General features: G+C 35.5%; 1 protein-coding gene across 1 annotated transcript in view; it reads left to right on the top strand.

The window, feature by feature from the left end:
* The first annotated feature begins 3,629 nt into the window (after nt 1-3,629).
* The window catches only part of UBA2 (ubiquitin like modifier activating enzyme 2), a 51,248-nt gene continuing 32,017 nt past the window's right edge, over nt 3,630-22,860 (top strand). Inside the window, exons 1-10 of the mRNA XM_053701426.1 lie at nt 3,630-3,828; nt 6,121-6,204; nt 7,479-7,549; nt 9,653-9,717; nt 9,834-9,934; nt 10,934-11,055; nt 15,229-15,296; nt 15,500-15,621; nt 17,715-17,814; nt 18,021-18,184. Coding sequence (XP_053557401.1) covers nt 3,691-3,828; nt 6,121-6,204; nt 7,479-7,549; nt 9,653-9,717; nt 9,834-9,934; nt 10,934-11,055; nt 15,229-15,296; nt 15,500-15,621; nt 17,715-17,814; nt 18,021-18,184 — 1,035 coding nt within the window. The 5' untranslated portion in view covers nt 3,630-3,690. The remainder of the gene's footprint in view (nt 3,829-6,120; nt 6,205-7,478; nt 7,550-9,652; nt 9,718-9,833; nt 9,935-10,933; nt 11,056-15,228; nt 15,297-15,499; nt 15,622-17,714; nt 17,815-18,020; nt 18,185-22,860) is intronic.

Raw genomic sequence — 22,860 nt, forward strand, 5'->3', positions numbered from 1 at the left:
GCGATGGGCTCCGGGAGTGGCAGGATAGGGGTTAATAACTTAATTAGAGTGGCGGTGGGCTCCGGGAGCGGCGGGATAGGGGTTAAACAGTTTAGTATAGTGGCGGTGTTTAGTGACAGTATACAAATAAAGCTGGGAAAAAGCCGAAGAGCAGCGAGATTGATGACTGTTAGTTAACAACAGTCCGCTGCTCATCGCCCCGTACTTGGTGCGCAGCTTTTTGACAGCTTTTTTGTTAAATATGGAGAACGTATTCAGGTCAGCGGCAGCGATGTTAGGCAATGTCAGGCGAGCGTATTGGTGCCGGCGAATGCAGCACAGTTGACGGCTTGATAAATATGCCCCAAAGAAGTAGGTATATGTACACAATGTGATAAAGTAATGAGATCTGATTATACCTACAAGCTCAACCCATTTTATTAGGTTGTGGCTTCAAAACACAAAACCAGCTAATTCATATACACAAATAAGCCTTAGAAAAGCAAATACATGCATTTTATACTCTGCAGCTGGTACATACATTAGTAAAAACCCAAGTAGCACTGAACATATGGGGAGCAGGAAATAAATAGGTTACACAGAATATGATATTATATATGTAAACTCTCACCCAGTAATCACCTAGACCCCAGAAAAATCTCTGTCAAGTAAACGGTACTCACCCTTTCTTTAGGAGACCCATTTATGGAGGCACTTAAGAATTATTAAGATGAGATTAAAATGGCTCCCGTCATCTGAGGAGAAAAAGAATAACAGATTTCAGGTGGGAAACTATGGCCTGCAGTACGCTCTGCCAACATATATACAAGGAAGACTAGATTAAGCCAAACAAATAAAACTTTCCCCCAATATAGCTCCTAAAGAGACAATAAGGCTGCAAGCCTCCAGGATCTAACCGCTACTGAGTGCTGAGTAGCGCAAGCTCCGAACCTGGCATTTAAAGACATGCACTAAATTATAAATATTTTTTTATATAAACCGAAAATGAAGTTTCTGAGCTCCTGGGTAACAGATGAGAGTTCACAAGCCCCCTAAAGTAGTGAACCAACATGAAAAGATATGTATATGACAGTCCTAATGCTACTTGTATTATCTGAGTCCCCTGGCTGTGCAATACCAAATGTTGTATGTGCAGAGAACCTGTGGGCTATGTATGTGCTGGGTATGACTTAACTTAACGAATAACCCTCCACTGAGCTTACCAGCAAGACTTGTATAGCTGTATCCAGTAGAGAGTCCATCCAGTGCTTGTGCATGTACAGCAGAGGATCTGAGAGGAAATACCTGTATTCCCACAGGGGGAGGCTAAGGAACATGTCCCTGTGACGTGTATGGGTAGTTATGGATGAAATCCCATAGGAGGATACTGTGCCATTACAGGGTTTTTCTATGTCAATGTATCAATCAGAGTGCTGGAAATCTCTTCTTTCTGAATGATATGTCCCAGGGATAAAGGGTCTCACATTGATCTGAACTAACATATAATAATCCATAAACAAATAGCTAGAACACCTCTATTCTCAAGAAGTAACATGGGAGAGTCTTCTGTGTTCTAGAATGGCAAAGGGTCTGGCATATTCTGAGATATACTCAGTGGGCCATACAATAATGTACACTACTGCAAGGTTTTGAGTTACACCCCGGTCTGGGAGGTTCCTTTGTTTATGTGCATATTATTTACAAACTACACAGTGGTACATGAAATATTCCTCATAATCAAATGGCCACACAACCACAGGAACTACAGTGTGTGCTAATACAAATAAGTCATTCTTTTCAGCAGACAGAGCTATATGGCTTCTTATAACTAATATGATCAATAAAAATAATACAATTACAAGAGAATACAAAACAAGCAATTTGAGTAAATTAGTTAAAACAATACTCCCCTAGTTTAGCTGGGGATGACTCTGTAGAACCTCAGCAGGTACACCATTTCAACAACCAATAATACAACCAGGATAATGGAGGAAAGGAAAGGCACCATCGCAGAGAGGTGTTTTACTATTCATCCAGGAATATTCCAAGCAGCATTTGCACTGACATTGGCGATGTAAAGTATAGAAACCCTTTTAAATGTATGGCACCAAGCCTAATAAATAATTAGATATGTACCCCTAAACCGACAAAACCTTACACTAACTAACCCCTAAATGTTATACCTCCATTAGCCCACCGCTATACCATCAATATCCCCTAATCTATTAACCCCCACAACCCCCCAACGCAAACTACCCCTACACTACTTAACTACCTAACACCCCCATCTCTAAGCTAACACCCCCTAAGTTACAAAAAATAACAAGCACTACATTTACATAAAATAACAAAACCTAATATAAGAGAAAAAAAACACTACCAAAAATTAAAACCCCACAGTTATGCCTATACTATAACTAAGGCACCCATAAAATAAAAAACACCCCAAAATCACAAACCCTAAACTAACAATAAAAGTTTGGTAGGGCAGTGCCCACAGCTCTTTTGCTGCCCAAAAAATAGAAAAACTTAATTAAAAAAAGGTTGTCTTGAAAAGGGCATTTGGTAGGGCATTGCCCTAAAGTGATTTTAGCTTTTTTAGGAAAAAAAAAAAACAAACCTATTCTAAATCCTAAATTAAAAAAAATATCCAAAAAAAAGTTTGCCTGAAAAGGGCATTGGTTCAGCACTGGATAGCATTTGCTGATCGGTGGCTACATTTAGCAACCAATCTGCAATCGCTACCCTGGTGCTGAACCAAAACTGGGCCGGCTCCTAAGATTACATTCCTGCTTTTCAAATAAAGATACCAAGAGGACGAAGAAAATTTGATAATAGGAGTAAATTAGAAACTTGCTTAAATTTGCATGTTCTATCTCACTGGTTTCAAACCTGTCCTCAGGCCTCCACAACAGGCCAGGTTTCAGGATTATCGGCTGATGATTTCACCTGTGCTCTAGTTCAGATAGAGGACAGGTTTGAAAACCTGCGTTCTATATGATTCATGAAAGAAAAAATCCCTTTAATGTAATTAGTTTACATTCCAATGTTCTTCACTTAGAATATTTATATAATGTATATATATATATATATATATATATATAGTGTATGTATATATATATATATATATATATATATATATATATATATATATATATATATATATATATATACACATATATATGTACCTGTACTGTATATATTTATATAGATATATAAGTATAGATATATATTTTACAAAAAAATCAGATATATATAGTAATTAATATTTAAAAATAAAAAGAACATTTTCTTCTATGTGAAGAACATTGGAATGTAAAATATTCAAAAACTGTCAGATACATTAAATCCTGACTTCATAGGAGGCAAATTGTGTACTAAAATTGTTGGAGGAGACAGGAGACTTTACAGTACTTATGGAAGAGAAAAAATGAAACTCAACAATTTGAAAAGTGGTAGCTCTTTTATTTACTACTACCACAGGCGATCTTTCTATGCCATTTCTTCCCTCATCATGAAAAGTTATTTGAACCGTGTATTGTCATTATTCACAATAGATATTTGCCTCTTTCCAGTAAGCAGGTGGCGCTGCGCAACGCTTCCCCCATCTCCCCGGTCCCCAGCTACTCTAGCCCTTTCCCAGTCTCGTTGGTTTTTGAGGCCGCGGCGCGCGTTCTGTCTCCCGCTTTCTCTAGCGGCGGCTGAGCAGTCATGTCTTTGACCGGAGCCCTGCGCACTGAGTTGGCTGAGGCAGTATGTAGCTGCCGGGTGCTAGTAGTGGGGGCAGGAGGTATCGGTTGCGAGCTGCTGAAAAACCTGGTGCTGACGGGATTTACTAATCTAGATGTGGTGAGAGCGAGGGCTGGGGCTTTGTGTGAGACTGGGCCTTTTATTGGGACTCCCTGCAGCTTGTTATCCCATGTTCATCATTTGCCTGCTCGTCTGTAGATTACAGTACCCTGTAAATCATTTTCTGCTGCTTATAGCAATGTAATTACTGTTCTGTTGTATTTGGACTACGTCTCATTTTCCCTCCATCCTTGTATTCTCTATCCCTAGTTTTTTAATCTTTGTCACTTGCACTGACTGCCCTTTTTATATTTACACCAGAGTGGTCACTTCTAAGAATTCTCAGGGTCTTTTCATTCATTTGTAACTTTAATAGTTTATTCAAACTTCAAGCCCAGCAAAAATTTATAATAAAAGTAAAAACCTAAAATAAGAGAAATTTGTTGAACCTTCATTTTCTGAGTTCTCATATAGTATGCTATGACTGAACACATTTATGACCTGCAAAATGCACGAGAGAATTGAGAAGGCAGCTACACATTTTTAGTAGTCAGGCAAGTATTTTATGTGTAGATACATCATCTAAAACAAAATTAGTCACCCGAGTCTAAACTTCTGGGGGCCCCATTCTCTAAAGCAATGTTATTCAACCGTGGTCCTCAAGTATCCCCAACAGTCCAGGTTTTCATTACATCTGAACTAGAGCACAGGTGAAATAATCAGCTCATCAGTAACCATGGTTACAAACCTGCTCTCACCCTTCAACTGAATATTTCACATATGCCCTAGTTCAGTTAAAGTGAAAATCCGGCCTGTTAGGGCTACTTGAGGACCATGGATGAGAAACACTGCTCTAAAGCTCTTTGGTCGGGCGATATTATATCTGGTTCCTAATCAGTATTATGAGGCCTCTCAGGGTTTGTTTTAAAGGGATATTAAACACTCTATTAAAACTCTGCAATATACTTTATTTATTTTGTCCCCTTTCCTGTATTTCCACTGTAAAATTATGAGCTTTCCTGTTATAAATGGAAGTACAGAGCACTTATTTCCCAACCTTATGTCTCTACCCAACCTTATGTCTCTACACCCTAAACCTGTAGAGTGTGAGCTCTCCGGAGCAGGGCCCTCTTCCTCCTGTACTAGATTTGTTATGTTTTGTATTTTATCACAAATTCTTGTCATTGTATACCCCTATCATTGTACCCAGCGCTACAGAATTTGGTGGCGCTATACAAATAAATGATAATAATAAAATTCCACACAGCCATTGGCTGCACACTCTCTAGTGACCTTTGTATAACTGTCCCTAATTGGAGTAAATTAGAAAGTTGCTTAAAATTGCATGCTCCATCTGAATCATGAAAGAAAAAAATTGAGTTCAGTGTCCCTTTAGTAAAATAAGCTGATGAGTTATCTCCATACCTATGAGTTTCTGGATTCACTAAAACAGATTTTAAACTAAATTAAGTGATTGTAACAGTATTTTAGCATCTGTTTATTCATTTGTAAACGTGAGTTATAGAATTTTGTAGTTTTTTCCACACCATGGCTTTATCTGCGTCAGGTAGTTTTGACAACAGTATCAATATGAATCTTCATACATTGCCTTGAAATCAGTGTTTTTATATTTATTTATGAATGTTAGTAGGAAATGTTTCATATATTTGTAGTGAGCTGTTATGTTTTGTTTAAATCCTGTAAAGGAGGACTTGTGTACCAGAATATATTACTTTCTTACAGTGTTTTTTTAGTTTGATTTTCAGGGCGGGGGGGGGGGGGGGGAGATACATGCATAATTAGTGCTGACAGCAGTGCTTTATCCCCTCTTTCTCATTTTGTGGTAATTGTTTATGACTGAACAAATAATTAAAAATGCTAAAAGTTTTATTCTGTTACACTTAAAGTGATGGTAAATCCGAGCATTTAAAAAAAACGCAATGATTTACCGTCACTAAAAATAAACAGTAGTTTCAGTCATCACTTACTAAAAAAAGGGTGCTGAACTCACCCTTTCTGTGTCGCAAGTAGATCGCTAAACTCAGGTTCTCCGGCTGCCCACGGCACGGCACTCTTTACCAATGAGGTGACGTTTCCACGTTTAAACCAAGAGCCCTGCTAGGATGTCAGTTGACACACGGCTATTGGTTTAAAGGCGGTAACATCACCTCATTGAAGAACGGTGTGGCGTGGGCGAATTTAGCAATCTACTGCGGCACAGGGTGAGTTTAGCACCCTTTTTTTAGTAAGTGATGACTGAAACTACTGTATCGCTTTAATCATTCATGAATCAGTTGTTTATGCAGAGGGGAAAATAATTTTTCATTAAGTGTTTGTTTTTTTTTTTAATAGATTGATCTGGATACAATTGATGTCAGCAATCTCAACAGGCAGTTTCTTTTCCAAAAGAAACATGTTGGGAGGTCAAAAGCTCAGGTATGCTATGTTGCTTTTTTCTTTCTTTTTAAAAAAAATGATATTGTTAATGATACATTGTACTAGAATGTTAAGTGCTCAGTTTGGAATTGTAGTAGAAATGATGCGCGTAATGCTCTTCTGGTAACTTCACAGTGTGCATCGTCATGAGCATGCACACGTGGGAAATGCACATCCACACAACTTGCTCTATATCAATATTTCACATGCACTGTAAATACATCATTTAAGTGAGGATGTTTACTAGAAGCAATTTTATAAATATAAACAAATTGCAACAATGCTTAGAATATAATTGGAATTCACTGCAATGTTTGAATGCAAAGTGATATTGAAGTGATGCACTAAGTTTAATGCATCAATTTTAATCCTTGATAACAATGCTTTTTCACACATAATTTAAAAATATGTATTTCTCTTTATTTTTATTAGTAGTCATTTTTCTTAATTTTATAATACAAAGCTGACAAAGGCAACCAGACCCTGCATCCAGTTTGAGAGAGATCTTTTTCTATTGCTCTCCCTTCTGACCAATGCCCAGTGGGAAACTAGAACTCTGCTAGTGTACAGTAGTGCTTCAGTCTCCCCTTTAGGAATAGGCAGGCAGCACGCTGCCTAGACAATTTATCTCCAGTTAGTTTGGGTAGCTGTCCCACAAATTTACATCTTTCTCTTCATATCCATTGTTGACAATTATTCTCTTTTCTTGAGAACATACTGATGTAATTATTTTTTAAGTGCTATATAATCCTAATATCCTAAAGTTAGCTCCTAATGGCAGGCTCTAGAATTTTTTTTTCTAAGCTAGCTGATATGAAAGACACAGCAATATTTAATTAATTAAATGCTGCTGCGTCTCATGTTTTCATATGTGGTGGTAATATCTCCAGAACCAGTGAACAGATTTACATGTTCCTTTGTAAAGGCTTTACAATGTGTTTTGATATATGTCCTTTCCAAATCTATCCAGTAGTTCTGGTGTATGCATGTTCAGGTACACTGAAAGCCTTCTCATAGAGAGATTTGTTGTTCCTAGAAGTCACTTGGGGTGAGTCTTCAGTGTCCTTTTAGTAATAATCTGATGAAATTGATTTCCAAAATTGTAATGATTCAACTACTTTACTAAAAAAAACTATGTGGTATCTGAGAAACATATAGGTTAATCGTTTAACTATATACACACCAGCATACATGTAGCAGTTTCTTTTTGTTTATTGTATTTTTTTAGATGAATGTGTGTTATCCTCATATAATTGTGAGTTTATATTTTATAGGTGGCTAAGGAAAGTGTTCTGCAGTTCTGCCCTGAAGCTAACATCACAGCCTATCATGACAGTGTCATGAAGTATGTGTTTTTTTTTTCTCTTTTTCAATTGAACATATATATTTTCTGCTATTTCTTAGTAACTAGATGGTAAACACTGTCACCTTTTTTTATTGTTCACCTAACACTCAGTGTTTTGTTTTTCTACAGCCCTGATTTAAAGGGACAGTATACACCAATTTTCACATAACTGCATGTAATAGACACTACTATAAAGAATAAGATGCACAGATACTGATATAAAATTCAAGTATAAAACTTTTTAAAAACATATTTAAAAGCTCTCAGTTTAGCTCTGTTAAAAAGGTAGCTGGAAAGCCCACTGCAAGTGGGAAATAAGACATCCCACCCCTCCCCCTTTTTTGCATATGAAAAGACCCTTTACACAAACAGGAGCAAGCTGGAGTAGGTATCTGTTGGTATTCTCCTAAAACTTTGGGGTTTGGTTAGGAGTCTGAAAATCAGAGCAATGATATTTAAAAATAAGCAAAGCTTACATAAAAAAAACCTTTATGGGCTATATAAATAGATCATCTACAATCCATTTATGCAAAGAAAAAATGTGTATAATGTCCCTTTAAGTCCTTCATTACTACACTAACCCTGGTACAAAGTAATGCTTTCAGACTACTTTACCAGAACTACATGTATCCTTTTTCAAAGATTTGTCATAAAGATTTATTTTTGTTGTCTTGACTTACCCACTACTATAAAGCATGCTGGTTTATATAGCCTGATGCATGTCTTTTTTCCCTAATCAACATGGCAGTCACTAAACTAAAATGTGATACCTGCTGCATTGACAATAACTTCGTATTCAGACTTCCCTTTCCATCAGTCTTTGTGGGATAATTGTCATGGTTCCAGTTGTTGCTCTAACTCAGGGGTGTCATGGGCCATTTTCCATACAAGTGCAACTCACATGGGCCGCACACTACTTATATATTTTGCCATTCTTATGTTGTCTGTTAATTGTACTGAGTTTCTTTTAAAGGGACACTGAACCCCAAAAAAATATTTTGTGATTCAGATAGTGTGCAATTTCAAGCAACTTTCTAATTTACTCCTATTATCAATGTTTCTTCGTTCTCTTATTATCTTTATATAAAAAAAGGCATCTAAGCTTTTTTCCTGGTTCAGAACTCTGGACAGCAGTTTTTGATTGGTGGATGAATTTATCCACCAATCAGCAAGGACAACCTAGGTTGTTCACCAAAAATGGGCCGGCATCTAAACTTACATTCTTGCATTTCAAATAAAGATACCAAGAGAATAAAGAACATTTGATAATAGGAGTAAATTAGAAAGTTGCTTAAAATGTCATGCTCTATCTGAATCACAAAAGAAAAAAAATGGGCTCAGTGTCCCTTTAATGTTATATGCTTTGGCAACACTAATCAATTCTTTGCAAATGACAGTTTGACACCCCTGCTCTAACTCCAGGACACAAGCTAAATATATTGACAATGCATAAGCTTTAGGCATAGTTTGTTAATGGCACAATACATTTCAGTATTTTCACTGTGAGGTTCACAATGTGATTTATGAGCTGATGTTTGTACCCAGCCTCAAGGCAGCAATCACAAAAGGACAGTACATATTTATAGCATATAATAATAATAATAATAATATTATTATAAAGTCCTATTGATTATACCTTAAGCAGGTGAAATGCAAATATATAAGGAACAAGATTGTATGAGAAATCATATTTGTGCTGTTTTAACTTATGCAAGCGGATGGCGATCATGAAACCTTTGCAGGGAGCCACAAGAACCTGAGTTGGACTCCCCTGCTCGTTAAGCCCTTACTCTATTAGTTTTCTGTTATTTTTTGTAAGACTTGATTAATTTTTGGGTCTCTTGCAGTTGTTAAAGCATGCACCATCATTTGTGTTTCAGGCTATTGTTTGTGTCTCCATAATGATCTTCAGCGTTCCTTCACTTTATACCTTGGTTTTGGTTAGTGGAACCCACATTGCTATGTATTTTTTAAACCCCACTCTTAAACATAAACATTGAATTTTATTTTCTTGAATTTTCCTTGTATATTTTAACTGACATTAAAGTTACCTCATCGTGTAAAATGAGTATGATCTTCACAGTCTAATATTGTCCATTGCAGCCCAGACTACAATGTGGAATTCTTCAGGCAATTCACACTTGTCATGAATGCTTTGGATAACAGAGGTATAGTTTTAAGTATATTTTTATATATAGAGAAAATATTATTTATTATTTTTAATTAGGTAGAAAATTAAGATTTTTTTTTTTTTTTTTGGTTTTGTTTTTCTATATGACTTCAGCTGCTCGAAACCATGTGAATAGGATGTGCCTGGCAGCAGACATTCCTCTTATTGAGAGTGGAACTGCAGGGTATCTTGGACAAGTGACTGTTATCAAAAAGGTTTGTCTCCATTGCTACAAGAAATGAATTGGTTTACTACAGCTTATTTTTTATATTTTACTTTTATGTCTGTTATGCAAATGTTTTTTCGATGCTATGCGTTATCTTACATACATTTAGTTATCTTTTATTGAGTTTTTTTGTTCTCTAAATATTATAATTAATATCTGTAATACAGAGTCCAATATTGAAATACTATATTCTGAAATAATTCATAAGAATAATATTTTTTTAAGATTAATATCCTGTTTTGTGGGGGGAGGGGTTTCTTTCTTACAACTAGTTGAATATGTACTTTATTACATATTTTTAAGCAACTTTTTGTCAATTTTATTTTTACCCTTTAATGCCTTTAGGACGGTATGGAACGTTCTAACCTTTGCAGGTCCTGCTCTCCTCCTTGTTGAAGATCCAACTGGGGGACATGCCTAGCAAAGGAGGCAGTCCCTGAGGATCAGCACAGTTTTTGAGTCACATGATCACACTGATGATCATGTGACTTATTTTTCTGTTTTTGTTTACGTTATTAACTTGGACAGTTGCCTCCGTCCTGAAGTGGTTAAAGGGATAGGGAAGTCAAAATTAAATTTGCATGATTCAGATAGAGCATTTCATTTTAAGACACATTTAAATTAATTTCTATTTTCAAATGTGATTCGTTCTCTTGGTATCCTTTGCTTAAAAATAATACACACATATCCCAGACTAGTGGGAGCTAGCTGCTGATTGGTGTCTGCATACATTTGTCTCTTGTGATTGGCTAATTAGATATGTTCAGCTAGCTTCCAGTAGTGCAAGGCTTTCCTTCAGCAAAGGATAACGAGAGAATAAAGAAAATTTGATAATAGAAGTAAATTGGAAAGTTGTTTAAAATTGTATGTTCTATCCAAATTATGAAATTACATTTTAGGGTTTCCTGTCCCTTTAAATAGATAACCTAAAATATATATGCTTTTGTTTTGAACATATTAAACAAATTGTTTTCTTGATTTCACACAGGGAGTTACAGAGTGCTATGAATGTCATCCAAAACCAGCCCAGAAAACGTTCCCAGGCTGTACCATCCGCAACACTCCATCTGAGCCCATTCACTGTATTGTGTGGGCAAAATATTTGTTCAAGTAAGGATATGTTCTTTGAGAATGCGTCTATTCTGTGTTTTGTCATATTGTTGGGAGTGACAAAAGTATATGTAATGAAGGAGCCAGGTAAGGTTTTTGTACACAGGTGTATGTAGTATAATCTGGAATATAATGGTGTTGTCTCTACAGTTTGTCTTCCCAATGGGATAGAGGGTGGTTTGAGTTAAAAACAAATGGGATATAGAATTTATGAGATGGATTTGGAAGAACCAGGAACAAGGGTGTCTGGCTGGCTGTAGCTCCTTCTTTCATGTTAATGTATATTTCACTCTGGATATATATCAAAGGGTTGAGTTGCAATTTTATGAGCCATCAGACATCTGATCTAAACTAATAATCTGGTTGTTTTCCTCCCCTGCACACACACAAGATCACTATTCCATTTACTTTGTACTTCATGAGTGAGATGATAGTATTTCATCTCTGGTGGGACATTCATTTTGTTGAGTTGCCTCTTAGTATATGAACAAATGTAGCACTTATTGCTCGGAAAATGTGACATTAGCATTTACATTGATATCATACAAATCAATCTGAGTTGTTTTATCAAATAAAGGACTATACAGCAAAAAAAACATTTTTTTTTTAATGAGGACAAACTAGAAGATACATAAAGATAATAAGTTGTAGATTTACAGCAAAGATAAACGTAACTGTAAGATAAGTCTTATATATCAAGATAATCCTCATTTTACACCCCTATATTTCAACTAAGAGGTTACTTTTGCACCTCTGAAATGCTATGATTTTATGTATCACAAGGGATTTTTATAAGGAGTCACTCTTGGACCCTCTGCTATTTGAAACATATAAGAAAACATAAAAGATATTAAACATAAACACTATCTAGGAACATAGAAATAGGGGTTATATAAAGTAATGGCCACTCATGTGCCTACTCCTTTTTTTTTAAAAAAAAATATTCTCTCGGTGACATTGTATAGAAAAATACACTTTAAATACTATAGCAATCATTGTTGTTAACAGATATGTTTGTAGGGATTCAGTTTGTTCCTGTCAATAATGTTTGATACAATAGTCCTTCCTGTAAGGATTGAAGCGTAAAATTAAAGCTAATGTCTTCTGAGGTTTTTAGTTTAGTATAAAAACAAACAAAATAAAAAATAAATTAAATACAATAGAAAAGTTCCCAACAGTTGCAATGTCGTTTAGCATGTTGCCAACAGTGCAACAGTTATATAACTTTGATGTGAAGTTCCTGGTTACCGTCACTTTTAATCAGTTAGTCAAAATTCAACATCCAATCGCATCTAAACCATGCAGTTTACATAAATTCAGTGTTTCTCAGCAGGTACAACAGCTGCGTTTGCAGCTGTTGAGACATACTGAGCAAATAGCATTCCCATTTACCCACAAATTGAGATGTTTTATGTGACATATGTCCAACTGAGTCATACAATTCTATTGTCAATTGGTGTAGGATAGAGTTTTTAAGCTGAGTCAGAGTGGGAATGGTTGAGGTGTTCCATGTCTTGAATACCAGTTTTCTGGCTATCAGTATGACCATACCCAACAACTTATCTCTCCTTTTTAGGTCCTTAGGTAAATGTAAAAAGAGTGATATCAGTATCAGGTGTGAAATCTATATCGCATTTAAGTTTGAGCCAATATGCAATCGATTTCCAATATCTTGTTAGGCGGGGACAACTCCCTAATGTATTAGGTCATGGTTTTCTTTTTGACATTTAGGACAAATATTAGCTGTCTGAGGCGCTCATTTTTGGAATGTTTTTGGGGTTATGTATGGCTGGTGCATTAGCCTGGCATGAGAGTCTCAAGTCTTGGGATAGTGTTACTTTACGCATAGTTTTTATGCTTGATTGGATTAATGTTGTGTATCTGTTCACCTTTTGGTTTTAGACCAATTTTCAGCTATTTGTACACTTGTATTGGTATTTAATGATTTCAACAATAGCCTATATATTGGAGATATTGCATGTATTCCCTGGGTAACTAGCGAGGCCAGTTGGGTTATAGGTCTTGTTTGTTTAAAAAAATCTTTTGTTTTTAATAAGTCTGTTACGTAATATCGGGCTTGTAAATATGCAAAGTGATGATTATTTGGCAATGAGTATTTTGTCTGTAGGGATCTAAAACTTTTTACAGAGTTGTCACATTCGTCTATTATGTGAGATACAGTGCCGTGTCCCTTTTGATGCCATATTTGATGCCATATTTGGAAGGGTTGTGTTGTAATACCAGCCACGAAGTTGGGGTTTCCATGTAGTGGTAAATAATTAGTGCTGGTTTGGGGGATTTTTAGCCATTTGCAGAGGGAGCTCCAAGCTTTTATAGGTTCTGTTAGTGGGAGCACATCACTCACTTGACTTAATACCTGTTGTGTAGTCATGTGGGGTAATACTGCCAGTGAGTAGGGTTTAATTAGTTCTTTTTCTAGGTCTTTGAGTGTGAAGTGAAATTGCTGACTCAGCCAATCCAACACAAATTTCGAGAGGGCTGCTCAATTGTACAGCATTAGGTTAGGGAGTCCAAAGCCTCCGTACTTATAGCCTAGGCAAGGGGTTCAATAGCAATATCAAAGAGGAGAGGGGAGAGTGGGCAGCCCTGCCTTGTGCCCCTGTGCAGGTGAAAGGTTGGGGCAACCCTACCATTAATTATAATATACAGCAGAATTTTATCAACAACAAATGCATAATACAAACACAATGCAAAATCACTAGTAGTAGTAGATTATTTTTTTTTTCCTGATAAATTTCAGTCCGATTTTCCTTCCCGCTACATCATGTGGCAGCCATCAGCCAATCACAAAATGCATATATGTTGAATTGTTGCACATGATCCCGTAGGAGCTGGTGCTTCAAAAAGTGTGTATATAAAAAGCGCATAATATAAGTGAATAGGAAAGTGGTTTAAAACTGATCTATCTGAATCGTGAGTTTTCTTATTTTCGTGGTCCTTTAAGAATTAATATTGCTTTATGCAGCATGCAATTACTGCATAATGTCCATTTAAGATGTTAACACTTTTTATCATTTTGTTGATGCTTTTTTAACATTTCTGACCATCTGTGTACTTGATAGGAAATTTTGGTCTATTGTCTTTAATACTTGCGTATAATCACAAATAAATTATAAGTGACAGTCTGCTCTAGAATGTTTATTTAAAAGGTAGATAATCCCTTTATTACCAATTCCCCAGTTTTGCATAAACAACACAGTTATATTTATACACTTTTTTTTTTTTTTTAAAGTTTTTATTAGAAGAAAATATTCACAATACAATATGCCAGATAATGTCTAAGTAAAGACTGTTATACAATCATCAGTAAGGAATACATTTAGAAACTGTCAGTCTATGTATATTGGCAAGTGGAAAAAGAACTTGAAAAAGGTGGGCTTCGATTGGATGCTGGGAGTTCAGAGTGGCCTCTTTCACACATAATTATCCATGTCTAATAGTCCGTATGGAGCTATCTTCGGAGAGTGAAAGTGGCGTTAAATATAAGGTCCATATACATTAGTCAGCTCATGAACCACAAGTTCGTCAAACATTTTGCACAACAAGGTCTAGTAATCATACGGTATAGGCAACTATATTGTATACTTTTTATAGAAAACAACAAGCCATTCCAATTAATCTCCCCCTGAGGAGGAGAGATGTAAGATATAGAAAAGGGGGAGGGGGGGGGGATATTTATACACTTTTTATCTCTGACTTGTATCTATGCCTCTGCAGACTGTCCCCTTTGTTTCAGTTCTTTTTACAGACTTGCATTTTAGCCAATCAATGCGGACTCATAAGTAACTGTAACATTATGATTATTGTAACTATACAATAATCATAATGTTGTGTTTTTTTTTTTTGTTTTTTTTTTTAATTATTTCAAAACACTTTGTAGTAGAGTGTAAATTTGAATTAAATTATGAAAGGAACATGAAAGTCAAAATTAAAGCATGATAGAGCATGCAATTACAAAAAACTTCCCAGTTTTCCTTTCTATTATTTTAGTATCCTTTGTTAAAGAGCATATGTAGGTAGGCTCAGGATTGTGCATGTGTCTTGGGCATTATATGGAAGCATATACACTCCTTAGCTTTTCTTTTACAATTGTTTGCTCTAGCCCTTTCATTCTGTGGTGATCATAAAATGTTGTATGTGTTATCTTTTTAGTCAACTATTTGGTGAAGAAGATGCAGATCAAGAAGTATCTCCTGATACTGCTGATCCTGAGGCAGCCTGTGAGTATAATCATTCTGCTGTTTTCCAACGATTCTTTTATAACCATCCCACATTAGTTGTTGGGTTTTTTGTTTTTGAAATCCTCTAAAAAGGAAGATTACTGCTTAGTTTATTTTGTGCAACATGTTTTAGTTTATTTTAGGTAGTGGTCTGTTTTAAATTAAAAACTTTTGCTTCTAGTAAAATATTTGTTGTTGTGCAGGGGAGCCAACAGAAGCTGCTGAGAGAGCAAATGCATCCAATCAAGATGGGGACATAAAACGAGTTTCTACAAAGCAGTGGGCAAAATCCACTGGTTATGATCCCATTAAACTGTTTAATAAGGTGAAGATGCTTTGCATGGCAACATGGAAAATTAGTTTTGTCGCCATTGCTGTCATTTCATATTGCCAAAACCTCACTGTGTCTTGCTGAAACAGTACTGTTAGTGATAGTATTCAACCTATCGTGTTTTTGTTTTGTTTGTGTTTTCCTTTTTTCATTTCTTTAACAGTCAAACAGTTTTAGAGAGAAAATGTATTTAAAGAGCCATTACAGCCAAAGAAATGATATGCTTAAAGGGACACTGAACCCAAATTTTTTCTTTTGTGATTCAGATAGAGTATGAAATTTTAAGCAACTTTCTAATTTACTCCTATTATCAAATTTTCTTCATTCTCTTGGTATCTTTATTTGAAATGCAAGAATGTAAGTTTAGATGCCGGCCCATTTTTGGTGAACAACCTGGGTTGTCCTTGCTGATTGGTGGATAAATTCATCCACCAATAAAAAGTGCTATCCAGAGTTCTGAACCAAAAAAAGCTTAGATGCCTTTTTCAAATAAAGATAGCAAGAGAACAAAGAACAATTGATAATAGGAGTAAATTAGAAAGTTGCTTAAAATTGCATGCTCTATCTGAATCACAAAAGAAAAAATTTGGGTTCAGTGTCCCTTTAATCCGTTAGAAAGTACGATTAATACTAATATAAAGGGATATTAAACTAGTGGGCACCAAACACTTGAAACAATGAATGTATATAAAGGAGGCAATATAATTATTATCGGTTATTTTTAAAGCACCAACAGATTCTGCAGCGCTAAAAATAATTTGCTTAAATTGTTATATAAAATAATAAGATCAATTGATGATTTAAAATAAAAATAAATGTGTAAAAAAGGGTCTTGTACAGAAGAAAGTCCACACTCTGAAACAATGTAAAAAGTCTCATAAATTGATGGCCAGGAAAGATCTGCCTACACCACTTAGACAGACGAAAGTCACAAAATCTGTAACATATAACACAAAAGAAGGGACGCCACATAGCGTGATGCTGTATTGTTGATATTCGTAATGATATTGAAAAATGACCACTCACAGTTTTAGTAGTGGGCACCAGATGTAAGGTGCTATAAAGTCAGACTGGCACTCTGTGCCCAGCTGACTGTACTCCGGAATATATCGCTCCAGTGCTCCTCTTCTGGATGTCACCAAGGCAAACGGCTGGAGTGTATTTAAAGGCAGCTATCTCCAAAAAAAAAACTCTTAAAGTTCAAAGACAACTTAAGTCATACACAAATAACAGTGTTGATAGAATAAAAACAGCTTTTTAAAGGGACATAAAAGCCAATTTTTTTCTATCATGATTTTCTATCATGATTCAGCTACAACATACAATTTTAAACAACTTTCTAATTTACTTAATTTATCAAATTTTCTTCTTTGTCTTATCCTTTGTTGAAAAGCAGTAGGTAAGCTCAGGAGTGTGCACGTGGTCTGCTGCACTATATAGCAGCAGTTTTGCAACAATGTTATACATTAGCTAGAGCACTAGATGACAGCACTCTTTTTCCTGTCATGTAGTGCTTCAGGTATGTGCATGCTATCTACTTAGGTATCTCTTCAACAAAGATTAACAAGTAGATTTGATAATAGAAAATTAGAAACTTTATTAAAATTGCATTCTCTATCTAAATAAGAATTTTTTTTTTTTTTGTGTTTCATGTCACTTTAATCATTAAACACAACACGTTTCTCACTTCATTTTGACCGTCTCCTCAGGCATAACAAAAGTTAACAGTGAAAACCTTTATATATTCACATACAAACATGTCAATTAAATATACATGTGTATTAATATTAACGTGGCACAAAAGGCGCCCATCTATGATGTCATTCCAAAGAGCATAGGTGATGCTTAAAATAAGACTTTGGATTCTTTACCCACAGCTGGAGACAGGCAGAATATATGATATAAAAGTTACGGGTTGACAAATATATTAGTTCTATATGTTAGCCAGAATATGATCATCTTATTTTTCAGAATCTAGTACATAGATTAATGTAGCCACATTCTCACTGTTTTTACTGCTTCCACTGCATATGTGGTTTGTGTATTTAGATTTCTTTGTGATTAGTTATTTCATATTTATTCTATAGCTTTTCAAAGATGACATCCGATATCTTCTCACTATGGACAAACTTTGGAGAAAGAGGAAATCCCCTGTGCCGTTAGACTGGGCCACTCTACAAAAAAAAGGTAGCTAGGCAGTATTCCAGTAAGTTCATGAATCCCATTTTATTTTTGTTACAAAGCGTAATATCGGGTGATCTTTTTATTAGAATAAGCAGCATCTGATTACAATTTTAGTAATGCTTCATTTTTAGAGCATCCCTACTGAAGAATAGAAGTTATTTTGTACTTGGCTTTTTTGGGCCAAATTAAGTACATATTTGTTTTTCCAGAAAAGTGTTTGTCAGAACAGCAAAATGATGCTTCTGTCCGAGGCCTGAAAGACCAGCAGGTTCTGGATGTTGGTGGTTACGCACAGCTATTTTTTCACAGTGTGGAAACATTAAGAGAACAGCTATCTCAAAAGGGAGATTCGGCAGAGCTTGTATGGGATAAGGTATGTGCTAAGTTACCTTTTATAAATAATTATTTCAATTAGTATAGTAAAAAAAGATATTAAATGGCTAATTTGTACTTGGAGCCCGTTGTTGTTGTTTGATTTAGTTTAAATAACATTTTTAACCCTTTTACTATTTCAGCTCTGTACTGAAACCGTTTTTAGATTGTATTGCACTCTGCATTCAAAATGAATGTTTTTCCTGTTCCCCATAGTAGCAATGTACTTTCAGAACATATCCTTTACTCCCTAGAAATGTTCAAAACCCACCATCCAAAATTCAAAAAGTATTGCATGCGGCAAACAAGTCATTTTCAAAATCCTGTAATCAAACTTGTTAAGGGTTCTGCGGTTTACAGAAATTCTCAGAGGTGTGATTTTTAATTGGACAATTGTATGCATGTTATTCTTTCTAATCATATTGGTTTACCCGCAAAAACACGTTGTAAAATACTTACATCAAATATATTTTCCTGCACTCTTTAATTAAGCTACCAAAATTTGTATTCGGATAAACTAAGAACATTGACACAAACAACAAAGCAAAACACAGCTAAATGTTGTTGCCATGTGCTAGTAAGTTATTACATCTATAAGAATGAGATACCCTTATTTAAATGCTGAGATTCCCCTCCTTCAAATGAAGAGGCTTACAACCTTTTTATAGGATTGAAGGATACAGGATTCTTAATTGTTGGACCCACCTCCAATAAGACCAGTTCTTTGAGCCATTTGACATTGTTTTGGATTGACACAGGACCACTTTTGAAACACGTAATGCTTTTTGGCAGGTTTTTGCCACTGCCATTTGATCTCCCACAGAAAAGTGGCTACTCGCCTGTTTTTCTTAATTCAAAAATAAATATACCAGGGCAGCATAAAATGAACCTAGTAGACAGGTGACTTTTTTAAATTATTATCAACTACGTAAAGGAGCATGACACCCCTCATTTAAATTTCAAAAAACCCCTATTATCCTATAGGGAAGGTGGGAAGGGTGGTATATAACCTAAACCTTCTGGTGTATTCCTAGGTGCAGCAGGAGGTAGTGCCTAATGCCTATATAACGCAGTTTATAGTATAATAAAGAAAAAAAGAAGCATTATAGTGGCACACTTATTGGTTATATTACCTGGGTAAATTAGATGGTGAAGGGCGGTATGAATTTAGCAAATAGGACCATTGATTTATAAAACATAACCTTTATTAATATTATAAAAACTGTGGACCATGCCACCATATAAAACAAGTGTTTGTGTAGTGTGTGATTGTGTTGTTTAAAAACATACAAAATTGTGAGCACTGCTAATCCTAAATAGGCAAAAAGATTGCCTGATAGACAATATTAGGATCAGTATATCCTTCCTATATACACATCCTCAAATTGAGGTTAAATTTAAGTTTCAGGATTATAATTCCCCTGTATAGCAATTAAATGGTGTCAGAAAAATTCTGCACACGTATAATACCTTATATTTGTAGAGTCACAAAAAATCGCTAGTTGTCGTATAGAGACCAGATAAATGGTCCCAGAGCAATCTTGGTTTAAACAAATAGAGTATTGTGGCTGTTCCACTGAAATGATAAATCGTAACAGCACTATGTGAATAGAGAGCAAAAGTGGAACTATAATACCCCCTGGTTGTTCAGCCCCAGTTTAGATACAATGTAACTCTGGTCTGATTAATCCAGCAACTAGTACGATTATTATTGAGTAGTGTATATAGAAGTTTTAAATTAGAATATGCTATTAGCGGTTACTGTAACGTTAATTTCCCCTACTATTTATGACTATTAAATATATTCGGAGCACACCCCCATAGGTGAAAGTACTAGCCCAGCAACAATTAGCTTTAAATATAGAAGTAGGATAAGTTAGATTTGTAAGAAAATCGCCAATTAGGCCAACGTTTAACCACTAATGTTCTAGCATATTATTCTATTTTAAACAACAAACGTAATTAAGCAAGGAGGAGAAGCAGTGTGAACGCCTGACGCGCGTTTCGCATCTGCTTTATCAAAGGCAACCCGCGACTTTAAACTTACTTCCTTTTAAAGGCCTAGTGGCCAATCAAATCCCTGAAAACCTTTGACGTTGGATTTCTCTCAGCCAATCGCGTCTTACATTCTGCGATTGGCTGGGAGCAGAGGGTGTGTGGCTGCCTACGGGGGCGTTTGTACTGAGTTGCGTATGTACACACGCCTCCCTTTCAGATGTCTAACGAAATAGAAAACAATAGAATGGTATTGTACTCGGATAATATCAATCGTGATTGCGATCGGTATATATTTGCATACGCACTGTATGTTGTTGCCATATCCTATATATCTATCCATGCTGGGAGGGAAAGAATCCTTTAAAAACGAACTTATATTCGGGTTTGATGTTACTATTATTAAATTATAAAACAGGCAATGTGGATTGTGTGTTAGCGGTTGAGCGAGCACACTAAACATATTTTCAGATAGCAATCGGGAAACTAGTGGTAGCAAGAAGAGAATCATTTTGATTTCCATCACATTTAACCATATCGATCCTGCAGTTATGGATATGATTTAAAGCGTTATCACACTTTATCCAATATTTAGTTATAATTAATTTTCAGTTAAGGAATATATATCTTCATGATAATATTTTGTCTTCTGACCTCAAAATCATTATCATAGGATGACATGTACAGTTAAAGGAGCTTCGTCCTGTTCTAAGGATCATACTTCACAGATAGATATGAGCAAAGGTTCAGAGAATATTATGTAACCCTAGTCCTATGTTGTTGAGATTTGAGGTTTGATCTGTGGAATGAAATGTTGACATTATCTTATGTCTTCAGTACTCCATCATTCATATAAGTCTTAATTTCATCTTTGTTTTCCTTAATTTATTCCTTGTATTTTCCTTGTATTGTTTTTGTGTAAATTTATGTTTTTGATTTATAATCTGTCATTGTCTGGATATGTCAATTGATGGTACATAATTTTAAGTAATGTCCAGAGAAATGTATAAAGTGTTTGCATTTCCATATATTGTGGGTAACTCAATTTAGTTAAAGAAAGAGAAAAAACGGATGGAGATCATATTTATAGGAACCCATATATATATTTGTTCTGGATAGAGTCCGTGCTCAGTCAAAAGTATATTTGATGTTGTTCACACTTCTAATGGGTCCCGCCTCTCATGAGATTTGCCATAGGTGTAACTATTCATTACCTATGTGTTTGTTATCAACCTAAAAAGGTGCTATAGGTTTAGGTTGATAACAAACACATAGGTAATGAATAGTTACACCTATGGCAAATCTCATGAGAGGCGGGACCCATTAGAAGTGTGAACAACATCAAATATACTTTTGACTGAGCACGGACTCTATCCAGAACAAATATATGTATGGGTTTCTATAAATATGATCTCCATCAATTTTTCTTTCTTTAACTAAATTGAGTTACCCACAATATATGGAAATGCAAACACTATATAGATTTCTCTGGACATTACTTGAAATTATGTACCATCAATTGACATATCCAGACAATGACAGATTATAAATCAAAAACATAAATTTACACACAAACAATACAAGGAAAATAAATTAAGGAAAACAAAGATGAAATTAAGACTTATATGAATGATGGAGTACTGAAGACATAAGATAATGTCAACATGTCATTCCACAGATCAAACCTCAAATCTCAACAACATAGGACTAGGGTTACATAATACTCTCTGAACCTTTGCTCATATCTATCTGTGAAGTATGATCCTTGGAACAGGACGAAGCTCCTTTAACTGTACATGTCATCCTATGATAATGATTTTGAGGTCAGAAGACAAAATATTATCATGAAGATATATATTCCTTAACTGAAAATTCATTATAACTAAATATTGGATAAAGTGTGATACCGCTTTAAATCATATCCATAACTGCAGGATCGATATGGTTAAATGTGATGGAAATCAAAATGATTCTCTTCTTGCTACCACTAGTTTCCCGATTGCTATCTGAAAATATGTTTAGTGTGCTCGCTCAACCGCTAACACACTATCCACATCGCCTGTTTTATAATTTAATAATAGTAACATCATCCACGAATATAAGTTCGTTTTTAAAGGATTCTTTCCCTCCCAGCATTGATAGATATATAGGATATGGCAACAACATACAGTGCGTATGCAAATATATACCGATCGCAATCACGATTGATATTATCAGAGTACAATACCATTCTATTGTTTTCTATTTCGTTAGACATCTGACAGGGAGGCGTGTGTACATACGCAACTCAGTACACACGCCCCCGTAGGCAGCCACACACCCTCTGCTCCCAGCCAATCACAGAATGGAAGACGCGATTGGCTGAGAGAAATCCAACGTCAAAGATTTTCAGGGATTTGATTGGCCACTAGGCCTTTAAAAGGAAGCAAGTTTGAAGTCGCGGGTTGCCTTTGATAAAGCAGATGCGAAACGCACGTCAGGCATTCGCGCTGCTTCTCCTCCTTGCTTAATTAAGTTTGTTGTTTAAAATAGAATAATATGCTAGAACATTAGTGTTTAAACGTTGGCCTAATTGGCGATTTTCTTAGAAATCTAACTTATTCTACTTCTATATTTAAAGCTAATTGTTGCTGGGCTAGTACTTTCACCCATGGGGGTCTGCTCCAAATATATTTAATAGTC

This window comes from Bombina bombina, chromosome 1 (genome assembly GCF_027579735.1).
Source record: "Bombina bombina isolate aBomBom1 chromosome 1, aBomBom1.pri, whole genome shotgun sequence".
Lineage (NCBI taxonomy): Eukaryota > Metazoa > Chordata > Amphibia > Anura > Bombinatoridae > Bombina > Bombina bombina.